The sequence below is a fragment of the Stylophora pistillata genome, chromosome 2, assembly GCF_964205215.1.
Source record: "Stylophora pistillata chromosome 2, jaStyPist1.2, whole genome shotgun sequence".
Classification (NCBI taxonomy): Eukaryota; Metazoa; Cnidaria; class Anthozoa; order Scleractinia; family Pocilloporidae; genus Stylophora; species Stylophora pistillata.
In genome coordinates this window covers 58080236-58096378 of record NC_142520.1, presented here as the reverse complement: position 1 = coordinate 58096378, position 16143 = coordinate 58080236, and the positions used below count along the sequence as shown (strand labels likewise).

Sequence of the window (16143 nt, the reverse complement as noted above, 5' to 3'; positions counted from 1 at the left end):
TGTTCAAGCGAAAAAAAGTTAGGGCTGATTCTTTAAAGAAGAATATGTTAAAATATATGTGATAGCATCACTTAATGTTCTTTGAAGCCTTTCTTGCCTGGTGGTTTACATCTTCAAATTACAAATTTATCATATAAAAAAAAAAAAATATATATATATATATATACATATAGTAGCAAATGGACTACTCAAATTACGCACATATGGATTTTAATACAGCCTGTTTCGTAGACCAACAAAAGTTGATCCACTCATCAGTCAAACTCCATACACACTGAGGCATCGTGACGGTTAACTCTAACTCAGCAACGTGATCACATGACATTTTTTAAAAAAATTCAAATCTTGAAAACCGTGCGCGCGCCGATAATTTCGCTTGTATATATATATATATATGTATATATATATATATAAAGTGTGACTTGATTTTCGTAGAACAGTGCTCAATACATAGAAGTAGAGCGAAGTATATATTGTGGGAGGAAAAAGACAAGTAAACTACAAGTTCATCCCTACAAGCCTGTTTCGTGGTCGCCCACTCATCAGGGGATTTTTGGGAAAATCCCCTGATGAGTGGGGGAAAAATCCCCTGATGAGTGGGCGACCACGAAGCAGGCTTGTAGGGATGAACTTGTAGTTTACTTGTCTTTTTCCTCCCACAATATATATATATATATATATATATTATATATATATATATATATATATATATATATATATATATAAACGATTATTTAGGAAAATAAAAATTATATATATATATTATAAATATATATATATATATATATCTACATATGTCAGTGCATAGCATGAAGAACCGAGAACCTGGCGGTTAACTTAAATTCATTTTAGTTCATTATATCAGTGAATTTCCTGAATGTTTTCTTTTTCTTTTCTAAGCCTTCAAATATTTCCTTTTAGCTTTTGTTTTTAGCTTTTTGGTTTTAGCTTTTTGTTTTTATTTTGTAAGAATAAGGTTCTCTTGGTTACTTTTATCATCCGCGTTTAGTTTGGTAAGATAACATATATAGGCGAACACATATATTCATAATAGTCGATATGCCACACGTTCCCTCTGATCTAACATAATTGACTGTTTTTTACCTTTTCCCATTTCCCTTGAGTTTGAATACATCCTCGGGCATATGAAAATCTCGTCTGGTTTAAAAGCTAGCTTCACAAAAATCAATATCCTTTGAGGACAACTTTTCAGGTGGAGTATTTTGCAATTACCAGTTCTACAGAAGAATAAATCACCGTTACTACAAATCATCTAGATGAAACTAGAGAGGGAACGTCGATTCCAAATCTTTTGGTAGTATCTTTTCATTAATGTAGACACCACGTACCGCTGAGTTCATCTGGATTCCAGTCTTTGCCAATGTGTTCGATGAAATCATTCCACTGGACTTTCAGACAATGTACTAAACAAAGTGGCAATGTTGCTTTCGGTCACGCTAAGAAAAAATTCTCCTCACTAAAGTTTATAGCTTATAGGTGATGAGTTGCCTCTTGAATGGTCATCCAGTGTTATTATCAGATGTTTATTTGCAATGTGGCTGTTGTTGTCGTCATTATTTTCACTTACCTTTTATAGGATTTTAGAAGAAATTGTTTGAAACAAAGTACAATTAGAGAGCAATAAGAAAACATCACCTAGAGCTGTTCATATTTCGTGTTTGCTTGATATGGTGATCATGACAAATACTGATCGAACTGTTGGGCGATTGTTAAGTTATTTCCATTAAACATATCATTACTTGTTGAAAAACAATTCAACTGAATCAAAATTAATCAGAATGTAAAATTGAGTTATCTAATTTCCTTTTTTTTTGTTTTTTTATTACAAACTAGATTAACATCCAGTAACATGTACGCAATATTAGGGTAACAGATGAAAGCCTCTCCCAACTAACTCATAGATGAATAAAGGCTGATAGTTTGCAAAGAAACTGTTTGGGGCTGCGTCGGTGGGAGTAACGAAATAATTTCGATATATCAACAAAGTTGAAATGGTAAATTGGCCACCGCAACGATTACAAAAGCTGACGTTTCGAGCGTTAGCCCTTCATCGGAGCGAAGATGGTGTTATGGAAAGAAGAAGGTGGACCCCTAAAAGGTTTATACACCTGCACTGATGCCACTCATACCTGAAACCGACAAAGCAAAGGGATCATGAATCGCATATTCATGACCTGTAGTACCGATAAAAGGTTCAAACTTCAATGATTAGCGGCGCGCAAAATGACCGGTCAATCTATGAACCTTTTTACTCCCCAGTTTATCTCATTAGTAATTCTTCTTACTGTCTGTCAGACAATTCTGATGATTTTCGTTAGGAGAATTTGATATTCCTCTCTTCTTATCCCTTATCTACTTGATATTGTATCTATATTGTGAAGAGAAACTCTGTCTTGGTCACTCATGGGAACTGAATGGTTAACAAGCACGTACGACTCAAGTTTTTGAAGAAGCTCATGATTTCCCTTTTTCTCTTTTCCTTTTGGCGCTGAAACAATTAGAAAGCTCTTTTGAAATGAAAACCTACCAATTATCGAGCTCTTCCTATCACCGATCGCAAAGTCGGTAAAAAAGGTTTTGTTTTCACAAGCCCTTCTTTTTTGTCAGGTGTGCCAATCAAGCTAAATAGTAAGATACGTGTTATTTATTTTCCACCTATTGATTTATTCAGTCCTCATTCCACGACAACTTCTGGTCTTGAACTTTGACATATTTGCTCTTTACCAAAATATCGTTCAGATCATGGCAGTTTACATCACGAGGGTAGCTTTTTGTACTCGTCTGGTCCTGCTGTCAGCTGTCCTCTCGTTAGACATACTTTTGTCCTTAACTCTTTCTTTCTTTACTGCATGTTCCTGCAAGTTTTGACTGCCGGCAAATTTGATTTACACATGCATCTAATGGATGATGATGTTTTACAGCGCAGGGCAAAACGAAGCCAACCTCGGTACTCAATCGAAAACTGCTTGAATTTACACAAACCCAATTTCCGTTTACTTGACAAAAACACAACTTTTAGCTCTAGTATAATTCAAATATTCCTCTTTAGGTTAGTTTGTAATTATTTTTAATTAAAATCGAAACTCAAACCTGACAACAACAGTCTTTGTCAATTAGAGTTGAGAATTCTCTTAGGGTGGGACTATTATTCGACTCATACAACGAATCCACAATTTTTTCTTATTAAAAGTTATCTAGAAAGGCAATTTTTCCTATCTGAGCGAAACAAACAATGAGAAAACATTTCATTGAAATAATCTCCGTCGATTTTCTCATTTAAAATCTTAAGGCTTAGAGGGAGATTTTTCCTTTCAAGATATGTTTCTCAACCTTTTTCAATTCCTTTTTTGCGAAGTTTAACATGATTTGCACCTGCATGGCTAAAGGGAAATGTTTTGATGAGGCGATTGATATAAATGACAGGTTAGTCTTTTCACTCTAATCCATCTCAGTCAGAGATAGATAGAGAGAGAGCGATCTGATGCCACAGTTTTAATAGGTCGTTTATTTATCAGCATTTTTATATTTATCTATTTCTTCTCGCTCAATTTGTCCAATTTAATTCGAGCTGCGGCTTGTTTTGGAAAATTTTGCGTTAATCAATATTTATATCTTGCTTTGTTTGATGCGGAAGATTGGCACTTGTTTTATTTATTCAAAGCCCTCTTCGTGCTTCGTGACGCTCGATATCTCTCAAGTTTCCCTATCTAAGAATCTAGATGTTTTGTAGACGACTGACTAAGCTTTAAGCTAAAAGTAACTGAAGTTCAAAAGGAGATCGCGCTAGATAAACTATATTTCTCCAATGTTTTTTAAACAAAAGATATCTATCACGCCAGGTGCTTTAATTTTTTTAGACGTTGCCAATTTGAGTAATTTATCCTGACCAACCTATCATATACAATTGGACAGTTTTCTTATTTTGTTCAAAAGAGTGCTTTCGTTAACACAAGCAGGGGACAGTGAACTTTTCCTCTTCACCTCTGAGGCCCATTATACCCTTATACACTCAGAGAGATCACCCGGTGCTAATGTATTTTTCTTCTAAGTTTCACAAGTCGTTGAAACATTGACCAAACAAATAAGGAAGGAAACGAAGCAGCATAATCGTTATGCTTTCCGGTTGTGAACGGTGAAATGGCTGACGATCTTAATTCTAGGAGTCTTCCCCTAAAGATTGTAGAAGTAAGCTCATTGGTCATCTTGAATGTTTTGTCTTTGACTGGGAACACTTTGGTTTGTATTTCAGTTTACAGGAACACCAGACTTCGCACGACGACAAACTTATACATCATCGCTTTAGCAGTAAGTGACTTGCTTTCCGCTGTTTTTGTGACGCCTCTTGGAACTGGTGTACTAATAACGAGTCAATGGAGTTTTGGAGAGGTTCTTTGCCAGCTTCATGCTTTTTTCAGTCTGTTTGTGATCTACGTTTCTCCTGTGACGATGGGGCTGACTGCTGTCAACAGATATGTGAGAATGTGCAAGTCTGACCAACAATACAGAAAATTCTTTTCAGCGCGCAAGTCACAGGCCCTGCTTATCATAGTGTGGTCCTTTGTCGCGTGTTATGTCCTTATTCCTCGCCTAACTGGTCTACAAGGCTTTCAATTTGTTCAAGGCTATGCGCAATGTTCTTTGGCTCATTCCAGCGAAAGCGGGAAAATGATTCATTACGGCATCGTTCTTACTCTATTCTTCTTGCTCCCGCTAATTTCCACTATTATCAGCTACATAAGAGTTGCCAAAATGATTAGACAACACAACTTGGGTGCGTTTTCAACGATTCAGAGATCTACAGGAAACGTAGCGATCAGTGCGCACGAGATAAAAGTGAGTAGATCGCTTTTCGCTGTTGTGTTTGCGTTTATGATCTGTTGGATTCCATTTTGGGTGATTGTCACCTTGAGGCGCTTCAATCTGGTGGGAAAAATGCCACGCAGTTTTGAGTTACTCTGCACGTTTCTCCTCTACTTTTCCAACACAATCAATCCTTTCATATATGCTGGCATGAATCACCTGTTCAAACAAGAGTTCCGAAAAATACTATGCTGTGAAAACAACGGCAGAGTTGGAGTCAATGCAACGTGAGAAGGAACACAAAGCGCAAATGTATTGGCAAGTACTCTAACAAGTCGAAAAGACAACTATCACATTAATTCAGATAACAACTACAATTACCAAAGCCAAGAAAATTATCCAAATGAAGAACCTGAAAATTTTCAAGAGCTCAAAGTCACCACAATAAGTACTTGCACAAGTGAAGTTGCCTCATAAGGGAAAGAAAGCTTGAAAAAAGTGATTAAGTGGAGAATTTAGTTCAGTACTCCTGATACTGCTAAAACATTAATTGCTCTAAGGAAAACGAAGAAAAATAGTGAAAAATTGAAGAATGGTGCTTTATAAAAGTTCAAGGTATTGATAGCAATCAATATTTTCAATCAAACTGATTAACTGAATAATTAAAACAAATTACTGAATGCACAAATGACCGATAAAAGCCAGACGGTAATTTCATGGTTTTGACCTCAATCCCTTCTAATTTAAAAATAAAATGAAATAATAAAATGAAATAAATTAAATAAAATGAATGAATGAATGAGTGGAGGATTAAATTAATTATTGATTGAATCAGTAAATAAATAGCAACTCTTTTTGTAGAAAGAAGGGAAAACGGGATGTTTTCTAGGACGGTGAACGAGACCGAAAAAATCTAAGAGAAGAAAAATTAAACTCGTCAGTGAAGATTCATGAATCAGGTAACAACCTTTGAGAACGATACGAAAACTTGTAAATCAATATGGAAGGTGATACGTAACACGCTAAGATAAAAAAAAAAAATAATTGTAAAAAAGTGATTTTAATGTAAATAGATTTACCAACTGTGTGTCCTTGTAATAATTGGCTTACGAATAGGTTTTCTCTGTATCTTACATGGATTAAAATTCACTAATTGACGTTACCTAAGTTGAAAATTTTTTTCAAACGACAAACTCACCTCTTTGATTGCCCAATCGATGCTAAAAGCTGTTCGTCAAAAAGTGAAGAGATTCTACACCTTCAATTATTAAGATCCAGTCATTCAACATACCTCCGCTTCTTTATTTTGGGCTAATTTTGCTAACTTGATTGCACATGACTCTCCTTACCGCCAAATGTTAAGCAGAAGATCTTACCGTTTCCTGTATCTCGCGATATTACAACTGAGATGCTTACATCCGTAAGCCGGTCATCGATTTAGGAACACTTCACAGCTTACTCTGCTGTCTGATTGGCTCGGTCAGCTAATGACGTTTTTCAGCCCTAACAGGAAGGGCCTATGTAAATGCATTGCAAAGAAACGTTGTGTAAATATACACAAGGGTTTTTAAAAGGGAAGTGCATCAGCAACAGAGTTATTAAGAAAAGACCAGTTACAGTTGTGTATGAATTAAAGTTTCAAGACACCAAGCGGCGAATGAATCGGTCAAAAACACCATAAAATGGGACATCATGAAAGTTAAGCGGTGGGAATTTTCTTAAACGGGGCGGATGCTATTGTCTTAGATGTCTGAATGATTTATCCAAGATATTCTTTGTCAGCACTTGTTGTTTTCACCGGCTTGCGTTTCCACTGTTGAGGATATTTGTGGGTGTTTGACAACCATGGGACACTTTTGAAAAAAGAATGACGCCACCTATGACAAGTGATTGTTAATAAAATGTAGGCGTATATTCCTTTACTCTGAAAAGAGGCAGATTGTTTAATTGATCCTTAAGACAAATGTATGGGAGTCAGCATTGGCTTAATTGGTACAAATTAGATGGTGTCATGGTTGTATATATATCTACCTGCCTTATTAGTTCTTTCCACATTAGTTCTTTTTCCTTCGGAAAATATTTTTGAATTTTCACTTTTACCACTTCATCTTTGGTTTTGAACTATGGATCATTGCATTGCATTTCTATATGCTTCTTCACTCAAAGTTTAAGATTGGTTTATTACGAGTTGGCTGTGTATAACATAACATAACATAATCTTTATTTCCTAAGATAAAATCACATATCCTAAGTTACAACATAAACTCACAAGGGAAACTATTACATGTCATATTTAAAAATTATCCTATCACTAAAAACGTTCTTAAACCTTTCAGTGTGGATTCTAGGGACAAAGACTGACGTATTTCTAAGATTGTACCTCATACATATGGTGCACGATCCTCGCCGTAGATAGCGCTATTTAAGCAATAGCGAAAATCAGACCTGAAAAAAAAAAAATCAGGCCTGTACGGGATTCGAACCACTGACCTCTGCGATACTAGTGCAGCGCTCTACCAATTGAGCTAACAAGCCAACTGGGAGCAGGCCGTTAAGTTGATTCGTAATAAACCCATGAAAGTGATAAATCAGATACAATGAAATATATGAAGTTCATATATTTTGAACTGCGGTATTAGATACATATGGTGCACGATCCTCGCAGTAGATAGCGCTATTTAAGCAATAGCGAAAATCAGACCTGAAAAAAAAAATCAGGCCTGTACGGGATTCGAACCACTGACTTCTGCGATACTAGTGCAGCGCTCTACCAATTGAGCTAACAAGCCAACTGGGAGCAGGCCGTTAAGTTGATTCGTAATAAACCCGTGAAAGTGATAAATCAGATACAATGAAATATATGAAGTTCATATATTTTGAACTGCGGTATTAGATACATATGGTGCACGATCCTCGCAGTAGATAGCGCTATTTAAGCAATAGCGAAAACACTTATTTTCAGGTCTGATTTTCAGTCGGAGTCGGGGGTCGGAAAGGTCGGAGTCTGAGGCACCATAAACCGGCAGGGCATAAGAAAAATTTGGTAAAACTATAGCATTAAAAAGGTGATCTACTTCCTCCTGGGACATTCCTTCCCTACGTAAAGATCCTAATATGAATAATGACTTGTTCGCCTTAATTACCTTCGCGCGCACGTGACTACTATATTTACAATTTTACGTATGATGCACGATCCTCTCAGTAGAGAGCGCTATTAATGCAATAGCGAAAATCAGACCTGAAAAAAATCAGGCCTGTACGGGATTCGAACTACTGACCTCAGTGGTTCGAACCACTGACAGGTCAGTGGTTCGAATCCCGTACAGGCCTGATTTTTTTCAGGTCTGATTTTCGCTATTGCATAAATAGCGCTCTCTACTGCGAGGATCGTGCATCATACGTAGCTATAACCGCAGTTCAAAATATATGAACTTCATATATTCATCGCATCTAATTTACAATTTTGTTGGAAAGTAATACCTAATATGGATAACTCTGCACACTGCGGTATATCCCTAACTGGCGCGATGTCCTGATTGAAACCGTTCTAAAGGAAAATAATCTCCTTGCATTTTGTTGGATATTGCATGTCATGTGATTGCGGCTGGACCAGCTAAGAAACTGATCCACCAAGTCAGTGCGACACTGGCCGTTTCCCCAAAAAGGGATGATAATTGTAGAGTCATCAGCATATTTAAACAAGGCTGGGCGACCTTCTAAATCGAACTCTAAATCATTAACAATTACGTTAAAAAGATATGGCCCACTGACACTACCTTGTGTCGTACCCATATTAACCTCATGCCACTGTCCCTTAAAACTGTTCTAAACTACTCGCTGCCGGCGTTTCTCGAGAAAACTTAGATACCAGTTCACAATAAGGGGATTCAATGGCAACTGCCCAAGCTTAGATGACAAGAGTTCATGATTGACACGGTCAAATGCTTTGCTAAAATCCATTGCAAACACGCGGACGGCTTTGCAGTCTTGCTCGTCTAAATAGCTGTAGATGATATGCTGCATGCTCAAGAACGCATCAGTGCAACTCCCCCCTGTCTTATAAGCAAACTGTGTTGAACTCAGATGCTGTTCGACAATGTCTCGTACGTGGGTGTTATTTACAGATTTCTCGAACGCACGTGCAGTTACAGGCGTGATCTTAATTCCTCTGAAATCCTGCTTGCCCTCAGGGATGTCAACCTTAGGAGGGGGTTACGTGGGCCCTTTTCCACGAGGAGAGCCACTTGCCAGTTTTTCAAGGAAACATTCCAGATCTTATGAATGACACTTGTAAAGATCTCAGTGTGATCCCTCCAAATCCAAAAGGGAATGAGATCTGGTCCCATAGCGGTTTTCTTCAGATGTTGTAAGCAATTCCACACGTGTCTTTCTGATATCTGAGGGATTTCTAAGCTCTTATCCACAATAGCTGGATAAGAGCTTATAAGACCTTCTTCGTGCGCGCGCCAACCGTTTCCAGCGCTCGTTCATCCTAGCAGTGTGTAGAAACTAAGAAACTAAATGTTTCTTGGTGTGTAAAAGTCATCGTAAATAAAATTTATCATATGTTTTATCACACCGATGTCTATAATTATTATGAGCAAAAAAGCTACTTTTGAGGCTTATTTGAAAACTCTAGACACTTTTTGAGATCATTTCTCTCGGTTTCGCTTCACGAACGAAGATATGTCAGGGACCTCGAGTGCGCTTGTAAAAAAGCCGGCAGACATCCTCTGATAGAGCAGGTGCAAGAGGAGAAGTGGCTCGTAGTGTCTTTCCCCAATTTTTCCTCCTCGTCTTCTCATCAACTTTGGCTCTCCTGGTACTAGGCATATTAAATTAGTGGTTGGAAAAAGAACACCTTTGTTTTTTTTCATTCTACACTGATAAGAGATAAATTAAAAGTGCTTTCGAAATAATAGCTAATACAAAATTCCTCCCAAAAAATTTTGAGTGACCTGAGTAGGTCTCAGCGTAAGAAGCTAAATCGAGATAACGATAAAACGCTGACTAATCTCTTAGGAATGTGCAAATAACTTGTGTTTTCTATTCAATAGTTATCTCTGACTGCCAAAAGTTGCTGAGCATTATCCTGAAGACCGGCGTGTTCAGTGGCCAACTTGTAACCATGTGTCCTGGATGCCACCGGTCGGAGTACAACTCCCAGTTGTTCATTTTTTCGTTGTGTGCATTAGCATCTAACCAGACTACGCGACCTACATAATATTATCTGACGAAATTCCTTTCTGAATAAGGAATTCATTTCAGCGTACATGACGGGGTTAACAGAGCTTGAAATATATAGGAAAAAAATACACAGAAGTTCTACATTTCTAGGCATGCGCACTATGAAAAAGCGCCGTAATACAACAATAACCCACAAAGGGATCCAACAGGACAAAAAAGTGAAAAAAACGATGAATAAAGATCTACTTAGCCTAATTTCTTGAACGGAAATGCGGGCTTCGTTTCCTCTCGAATTTCTCAACGAGGGAAATACCCCTGCTTGATGCTGACGAAAAGCTTTTAGAACTTTCGAATAACAAAGCGTTGTAGCCAGCAATGGGGTGATGAGAAAGAGAGTCAACACTAATAGGTAGTGAATTGGTTTTCCTTGTTCCCAGCGGTGTTTTTTTGAGCAATGTGCATAACCAGGTACAAACTCAAAATCTTGCAAATTGACCAATCTTGGAATTGCAATGGAGCCAGCCACGAAAAACCAAACAAAAACCAGCCAAATACGAGACCTTTGGCGAGAAAATAGCTTCTTGTAGCTCGCGTTAGATCTGCAAATCCGAATGTATCTGTTAAAAGCTGTTAAACTCAATGTAGCCGGCGAGATATAGATGACAAATAAGTTGATGAAAGCGCTGAAATGGCAAATGGTATCTCCGAACGGCCACTTTCCTGAAAAAAGAACCAACTCAGCCACAGGCATCACGAACACCGCTGAGAGTAAATCGCTCACAGCCAAAGCTATGATATAAAAATTAGAAGGTGTGTGGAACCTTGGATTTCTACAAACAGATAGGCAGACCAAAATATTTCCCACGAGTGAGAAAATGTTCAAGACGACTAAAGACAATCCTTCTACGACGACCAGCATTGAACTTCTTGATGCAAGATCGTTGGCCATTTCCAGTCGTCGAAAGAGGAACTTTCTCAAATAAAACTGACACAGTACGTCCCAAATTAAAAGGCAACTGAGCAAACACTCGATTATAGTTTCCGTGTCCATTATCTTTAAGACCAACGCATGAAATTTTATAATCACTTGTTTTTTACGAAATGTCACTATTGATTAGTCTACTCTGTAAAAAAACTTGAAAAAAACTTAATTCTTTGTCTTCCATTTCCGTTCTTAGCGCAATCAGAGTGAGTCAATTGTTTTATATTTCCTGACCTGAAGTGCTAATACAAATACTAAGAATCCTCTACTTAATTTACCGCTTGTTTTTCGTTCCAGAATCACTTCTTAAAAAAATGTTACTACTCCAGTTGAACTTAGCCAGAGTTTTTTAAATCAGTTTAATACGAAGGAGGTGAGTACTTGGTTCAAATGTTTTTTCGCTACATACTGGCAGGTTTGTCTCGAGTATTCCACAAAACGGGGGCGTTCTACAACGAACAGACTTGTTCCCGTTTTGCCTTTAGAGAATGATTTTCAAGAAATGCGGTTCTGTCAAAGAATAAAATTCACAACGCTGTGGTATCAATTTAGAACATGGATTTAAAACGCTCACTTCATGTAAATTGTGGCATTTGATCGATCTTCGGCAACAAATTCTTTTTTCAGTTTTTGCTTGATAACAATATCAAATGCACATATGTTTGATGTTCAATATTTCTTAATCAAGTCCAACTGTCCAAATGTGACTTATCTTCTATCCTGTCTGATACATTATAGATATTGATGCTTCGGTTCCATTGTATACAAAATTTCGCTTGAGGCACTGAAAAGTAATCATGGGTGAGGGGGATCACAATTAAGTAGAACATAGCATCTGTATTTTGACTCTCATTTTGACTGACGTCGATCTTGAATTTTTCCGTCAATACTGGCGCTGCAACCCGTCCACCTGCAGACAAGAGTAAACATCAGGCAAGCTCCTGGCCAATCAAAACATGGGTAATCCTTGAGATTACTTTCTTCATCTCTTTCCGTGCTTCAGGTGGCCACAGAGTAATATTTTATTCAACTTCTAACTGAGTTTGTTGAAGCGAAAAAAAGTTAGGGCTGATTCTTTAAAGAAGAATCTGTTAAAATATATGTGATAGCATCACTTAATGTTCTTTGAAGCCTTTCTTGCCTGGTGGTTTACATCTTCAAATTACAAATTTATCATTTAAAAAAAAAAAAAAAAAAAAATATATATATATATATATATATATATATATATATAGTAGCAAATGGACTACTCAAATTACGCACATATGGATTTTAATACAGCCTGTTTCGTAGACCAACAAAAGTTGATCCACTCATCATTCAAACTCCATACACACTGAGGCATCGTGACGGTTAACTCTAACTCAGCAACGTGATCACATGACATTTTTTAAAAAAATTCAAATCTTGAAAACCGTGCGTGCGCCGATAATTTCGCTTGTATATATATATATATATATCTACATATGTAAGTGCATAGCATGAAGAGCCGAGAACCTGGCGGTTAACTTAAATTCATTTTAGTTCATTATTTCAGTGAATTTCCTGAATGTTTTCTTTTTCTTTTTTAAGCCTTCAAATATTTCCTTTTAGCTTTTGTTTTTAGCTTTTTGGTTTTAGCTTTTTGTTTTTATTTTGTAAAAATAAGGTTCTCTTCGTTACTTTTATCATCCGCGTTTAGTTTGGTAAGATAACATATATAGGCGAACACTTATATATTCATAATAGTCGATATGCCACACGTTCCCTCTGATCTAACATAATTGACTGTTTTTTACCTTTTCACATTTCCCTTGAGTTTGAATACATCCTCGGGCATATGAAAATCTCGTCTGGTTAAAAGCTAGCTTCACAAAAATCAATATCCTTTGAGGACAACTTTTCAGGTGGAGTATTTTGCAATTACCAGTTCTACAGAAGAATAAATCACCGTTACTACAAATCATCTAGATGAAACTAGAGAGGGAACGTCGATTCCAAATCTTTTGGTAGTATCTTTTCATTAATGTAGACACCACGTACCGCTGAGTTCATCTGGATTCCAGTCTTTGCCAATGTGTTCGATGAAATCATTCCACTGGACTTTCAGACAATGTACTAAACAAAGTGGCAATGTTGCTTTCGGTCACGCTAAGAAAAAATTCTCCTCACTAAAGTCTATAGCTTATAGGTGATGAGTTGCCTCTTGAATGGTCATCCAGTGTTATTATCAGATGTTTATTTGCAATGTGGCTGTTGTTGTCGTCATTATTTTCACTTACCTTTTATAGGATTTTAGAAGAAATTGTTTGAAAGAAAGTACAATTAGAGAGCAATAAGAAAACATCACCTAGAGCTGTTCATATTTCGTGTTTGCTTGATATGGTGATCATGACAAATACTGATCGAACTGTTGGGTGATTGTTAAGTTATTTCCATGAAACATATCATTACTTGTTGAAAAACAATTCAACTGAATCAAAATTAATCAGAATGTAAAATTGAGTTATCTAATTTTCTTTCTCTTTTTAAACTTTACAAACTAGACAAACTAGATTAACATCCAGTAACATGTACGCAATATTAGGGTAACAGATGAAAGCCTCTCCCAACTAACTCATAGATGAATAAAGGCTGATAGTTTGCAAAGAAACTGTTTGGGGCTGCGTCGGTGGGAGTAACGAGATAATTTCGATATATCAACAAAGTTGAAATGGTAAATTGGCCACCGCAACGATTACAAAAGCTGACGTTTCGAGCGTTAGCCCTTCGTCGGAGCGAAGATGGCGTTATGGAAAGAAGAAGGTGGACCCCTAAAAGGTTTATACACCTGCACTGATGCCACTCATACCTGAAACCGACAAAGCAAAGGGATCATAAATCGCATACTCATGACCTGTAGTACCGATAAAAGGTTCAAACTTAAATAATTAGCGGCGCGCAAAATGACCGGTCAATCTATGAACCCTTTTACTCCCCAGTTTATCTCTTTAGTAATTGTTCTTACTGTCTGTCATACAATTCTGATGATTTTCGTTCGGAGAATTTGATACTCCTCTCTTCTTATCCCTTATCTACTTGATATTGTATCTATATTGTGAAGAGAAACTCTGTCTTGGTCACTCATGGGAACTGAATGGTTAACAAGCACGTACGACTCAAGTTTTTGAAGAAGCTCATCATTTCCCTTTTTCTCTTCTCCTTTTGGCGCTGAAACAATTAGAAAGCTCTTTTGAAATGAAAACCTACCAATTATCGAGCTCTTCCTATCCCCGATCGCAAAGTCGGTAAAAAAGGTTTTGTTTTCACAAGCACTTCTTTTTTGTCAGGTCTGCCAATCAAGCTAAACAGTAAGATACGTATATGTGCACGATCCTTCGCAGTAAAGCACTATTTAAGCAATAGTGAAAATCAGACCTGAAAAAAGATTCAGGCCTGTACGGGATTCGAGCCACTGACCTCTGCGATACTAGTGCAGCGCTCTACCAATTGAGCTAACAAGCCAACTGGGAGCAGGCCATCAAATTAATTCGACATAAACCCGTAGATGATAAATCAAACAACAAACATATGAAATACATATATATGAACTGCGGTTATGAAACGTATATGTTCACGATCCTTCGCAGTAAAGCACTATTTAAGCAATAGTGAAAATCAGACCTGAAAAAAAATTCAGGCCTGTACGGGATTCGAACCTCTGACCTCTGCGATACTAGTGCAGCGCTCTACCAATTGAGCTAACAAGCCAACTGGGAGCAGGCCATCAATTTAATTCGACATAAACCCGTAGATGATAAATCAAACAACAAACATATGAAATACATATATATGAACTGCGGTTATGAAACGTATATGTGCACGATCCTTCGCAGTAAAGCACTATTTAAGCAATAGTGAAAATCAGACCTGAAAAAAGATTCAGGCCTGTACGGGATTCGCACCACTGACCTCTGCGATACTAGTGCAGCGCTCTACCAATTGAGCTAACAAGCCAACTGGAAGCAGGCCATCAAATCAATTCGACATAAACCCGTAGATGATAAATCAAACAACAAACATATGAAATACATATATATGAACTGCGGTTATGAAACGTATATGTGCACGATCCTTCGCAGTAAAGCACTATTTAAGCAATAGTGAAAATCAGACCTGAAAAAAGATTCAGGCCTGTACGGGATTCGAGCCACTGACCTCTGCGATACTAGTGCAGCGCTCTACCAATTGAGCTAACAAGCCAACTGGGAGCAGGCCATCAAATTAATTCGACATAAACCCGTAGATGATAAATCAAACAACAAACATATGAAATACATATATATGAACTGCGGTTATGAAACGTATATGTTCATGATCCTTCGCAGTAAAGCACTATTTAAGCAATAGTGAAAATCAGACCTGAAAAAAATTCAGGCCTGTACGGGATTCGAGCCACTGACCTCTGCGATACTAGTGCAGCGCTCTACCAATTGAGCTAACAAGCCAACTGGAAGCAGGCCATCAAATTAATTCGACATACACCCGTAGATGATAAATCAAACAACAAACATATGAAATACATATATATGAACTGCGGTTATGAAACGTATATGTGCACGATCCTTCGCAGTAAAGCACTATTTAAGCAATAGTGAAAATCATCAGACCTGAAAAAAAATTCAGGCCTATACGGGATTCGAACCACAGACCTCTGCGATACTAGTGCAGCGCTCTACCAATTGAGCTAACAAGCCAACTGGGAGCAAGCCATCAAATTAATTCGACATAAACCCGTAGATGATAAATCAAACAACAAACATATGAAATACATATATATGAACTGCGGTTATGAAACGTATATGTTCACGATCCTTCGCAGTAAAGCACTATTTAAGCAATAGTGAAAATCAGACCTGAAAAAAATTCAGGCCTATACGGGATTCGAACCACAGACCTCTGCGATACTAGTGCAGCGCTCTATCTACGGGTTATCTACGGGTTATCTACGGGTTATCTACTCTATCTACGGGTTATCTACGGGTTATATTTATCATCTACGGGTTTATGTCGAATTAATTTGATGGCCTGCTCCCAGTTGGCTTGTTAGCTCAATTGGTAGAGCGCTGCACTAGTATCGCAGAGGTCAGTGGTTCGAATCCCGTACAGGCCTGAATTTTTTTCAGGTCTGATTT

The 16143-nt window shown here is 37.5% G+C and overlaps 2 protein-coding genes and 1 pseudogene across 2 annotated transcripts; 1 reads left to right on the top strand and 2 right to left on the bottom strand.

Moving 5' to 3' along the window:
• Positions 1-16143, bottom strand: part of LOC148740617 (uncharacterized) — a 1045961-nt pseudogene that overhangs the window by 541001 nt on the left and 488817 nt on the right.
• LOC148740638 (melatonin receptor type 1A-like) lies at positions 3909-5977 on the top strand. The gene has a single exon (XM_088751326.1). It carries the CDS (start codon positions 4159-4161, stop codon positions 5110-5112), a length of 954 nt encoding a protein of 317 aa, XP_088607452.1. The 5' UTR covers positions 3909-4158; the 3' UTR covers positions 5113-5977.
• LOC148740637 (melatonin receptor type 1C-like) lies at positions 9006-11036 on the bottom strand. The gene has a single exon (XM_088748905.1). It carries the CDS (start codon positions 10955-10957, stop codon positions 10013-10015), a length of 945 nt encoding a protein of 314 aa, XP_088605031.1. The 5' UTR covers positions 10958-11036; the 3' UTR covers positions 9006-10012.

Bases quoted from the DNA above. Each gene is read 5' to 3' on its own strand.
- LOC148740638 (XM_088751326.1), top strand. From the start codon at position 4,159: ATGGCTGACGATCTTAATTCTAGGAGTCTTCCCCTAAAGATTGTAGAA.
- LOC148740637 (XM_088748905.1), bottom strand. From the start codon at position 10,957: ATGGCCAACGATCTTGCATCAAGAAGTTCAATGCTGGTCGTCGTAGAA.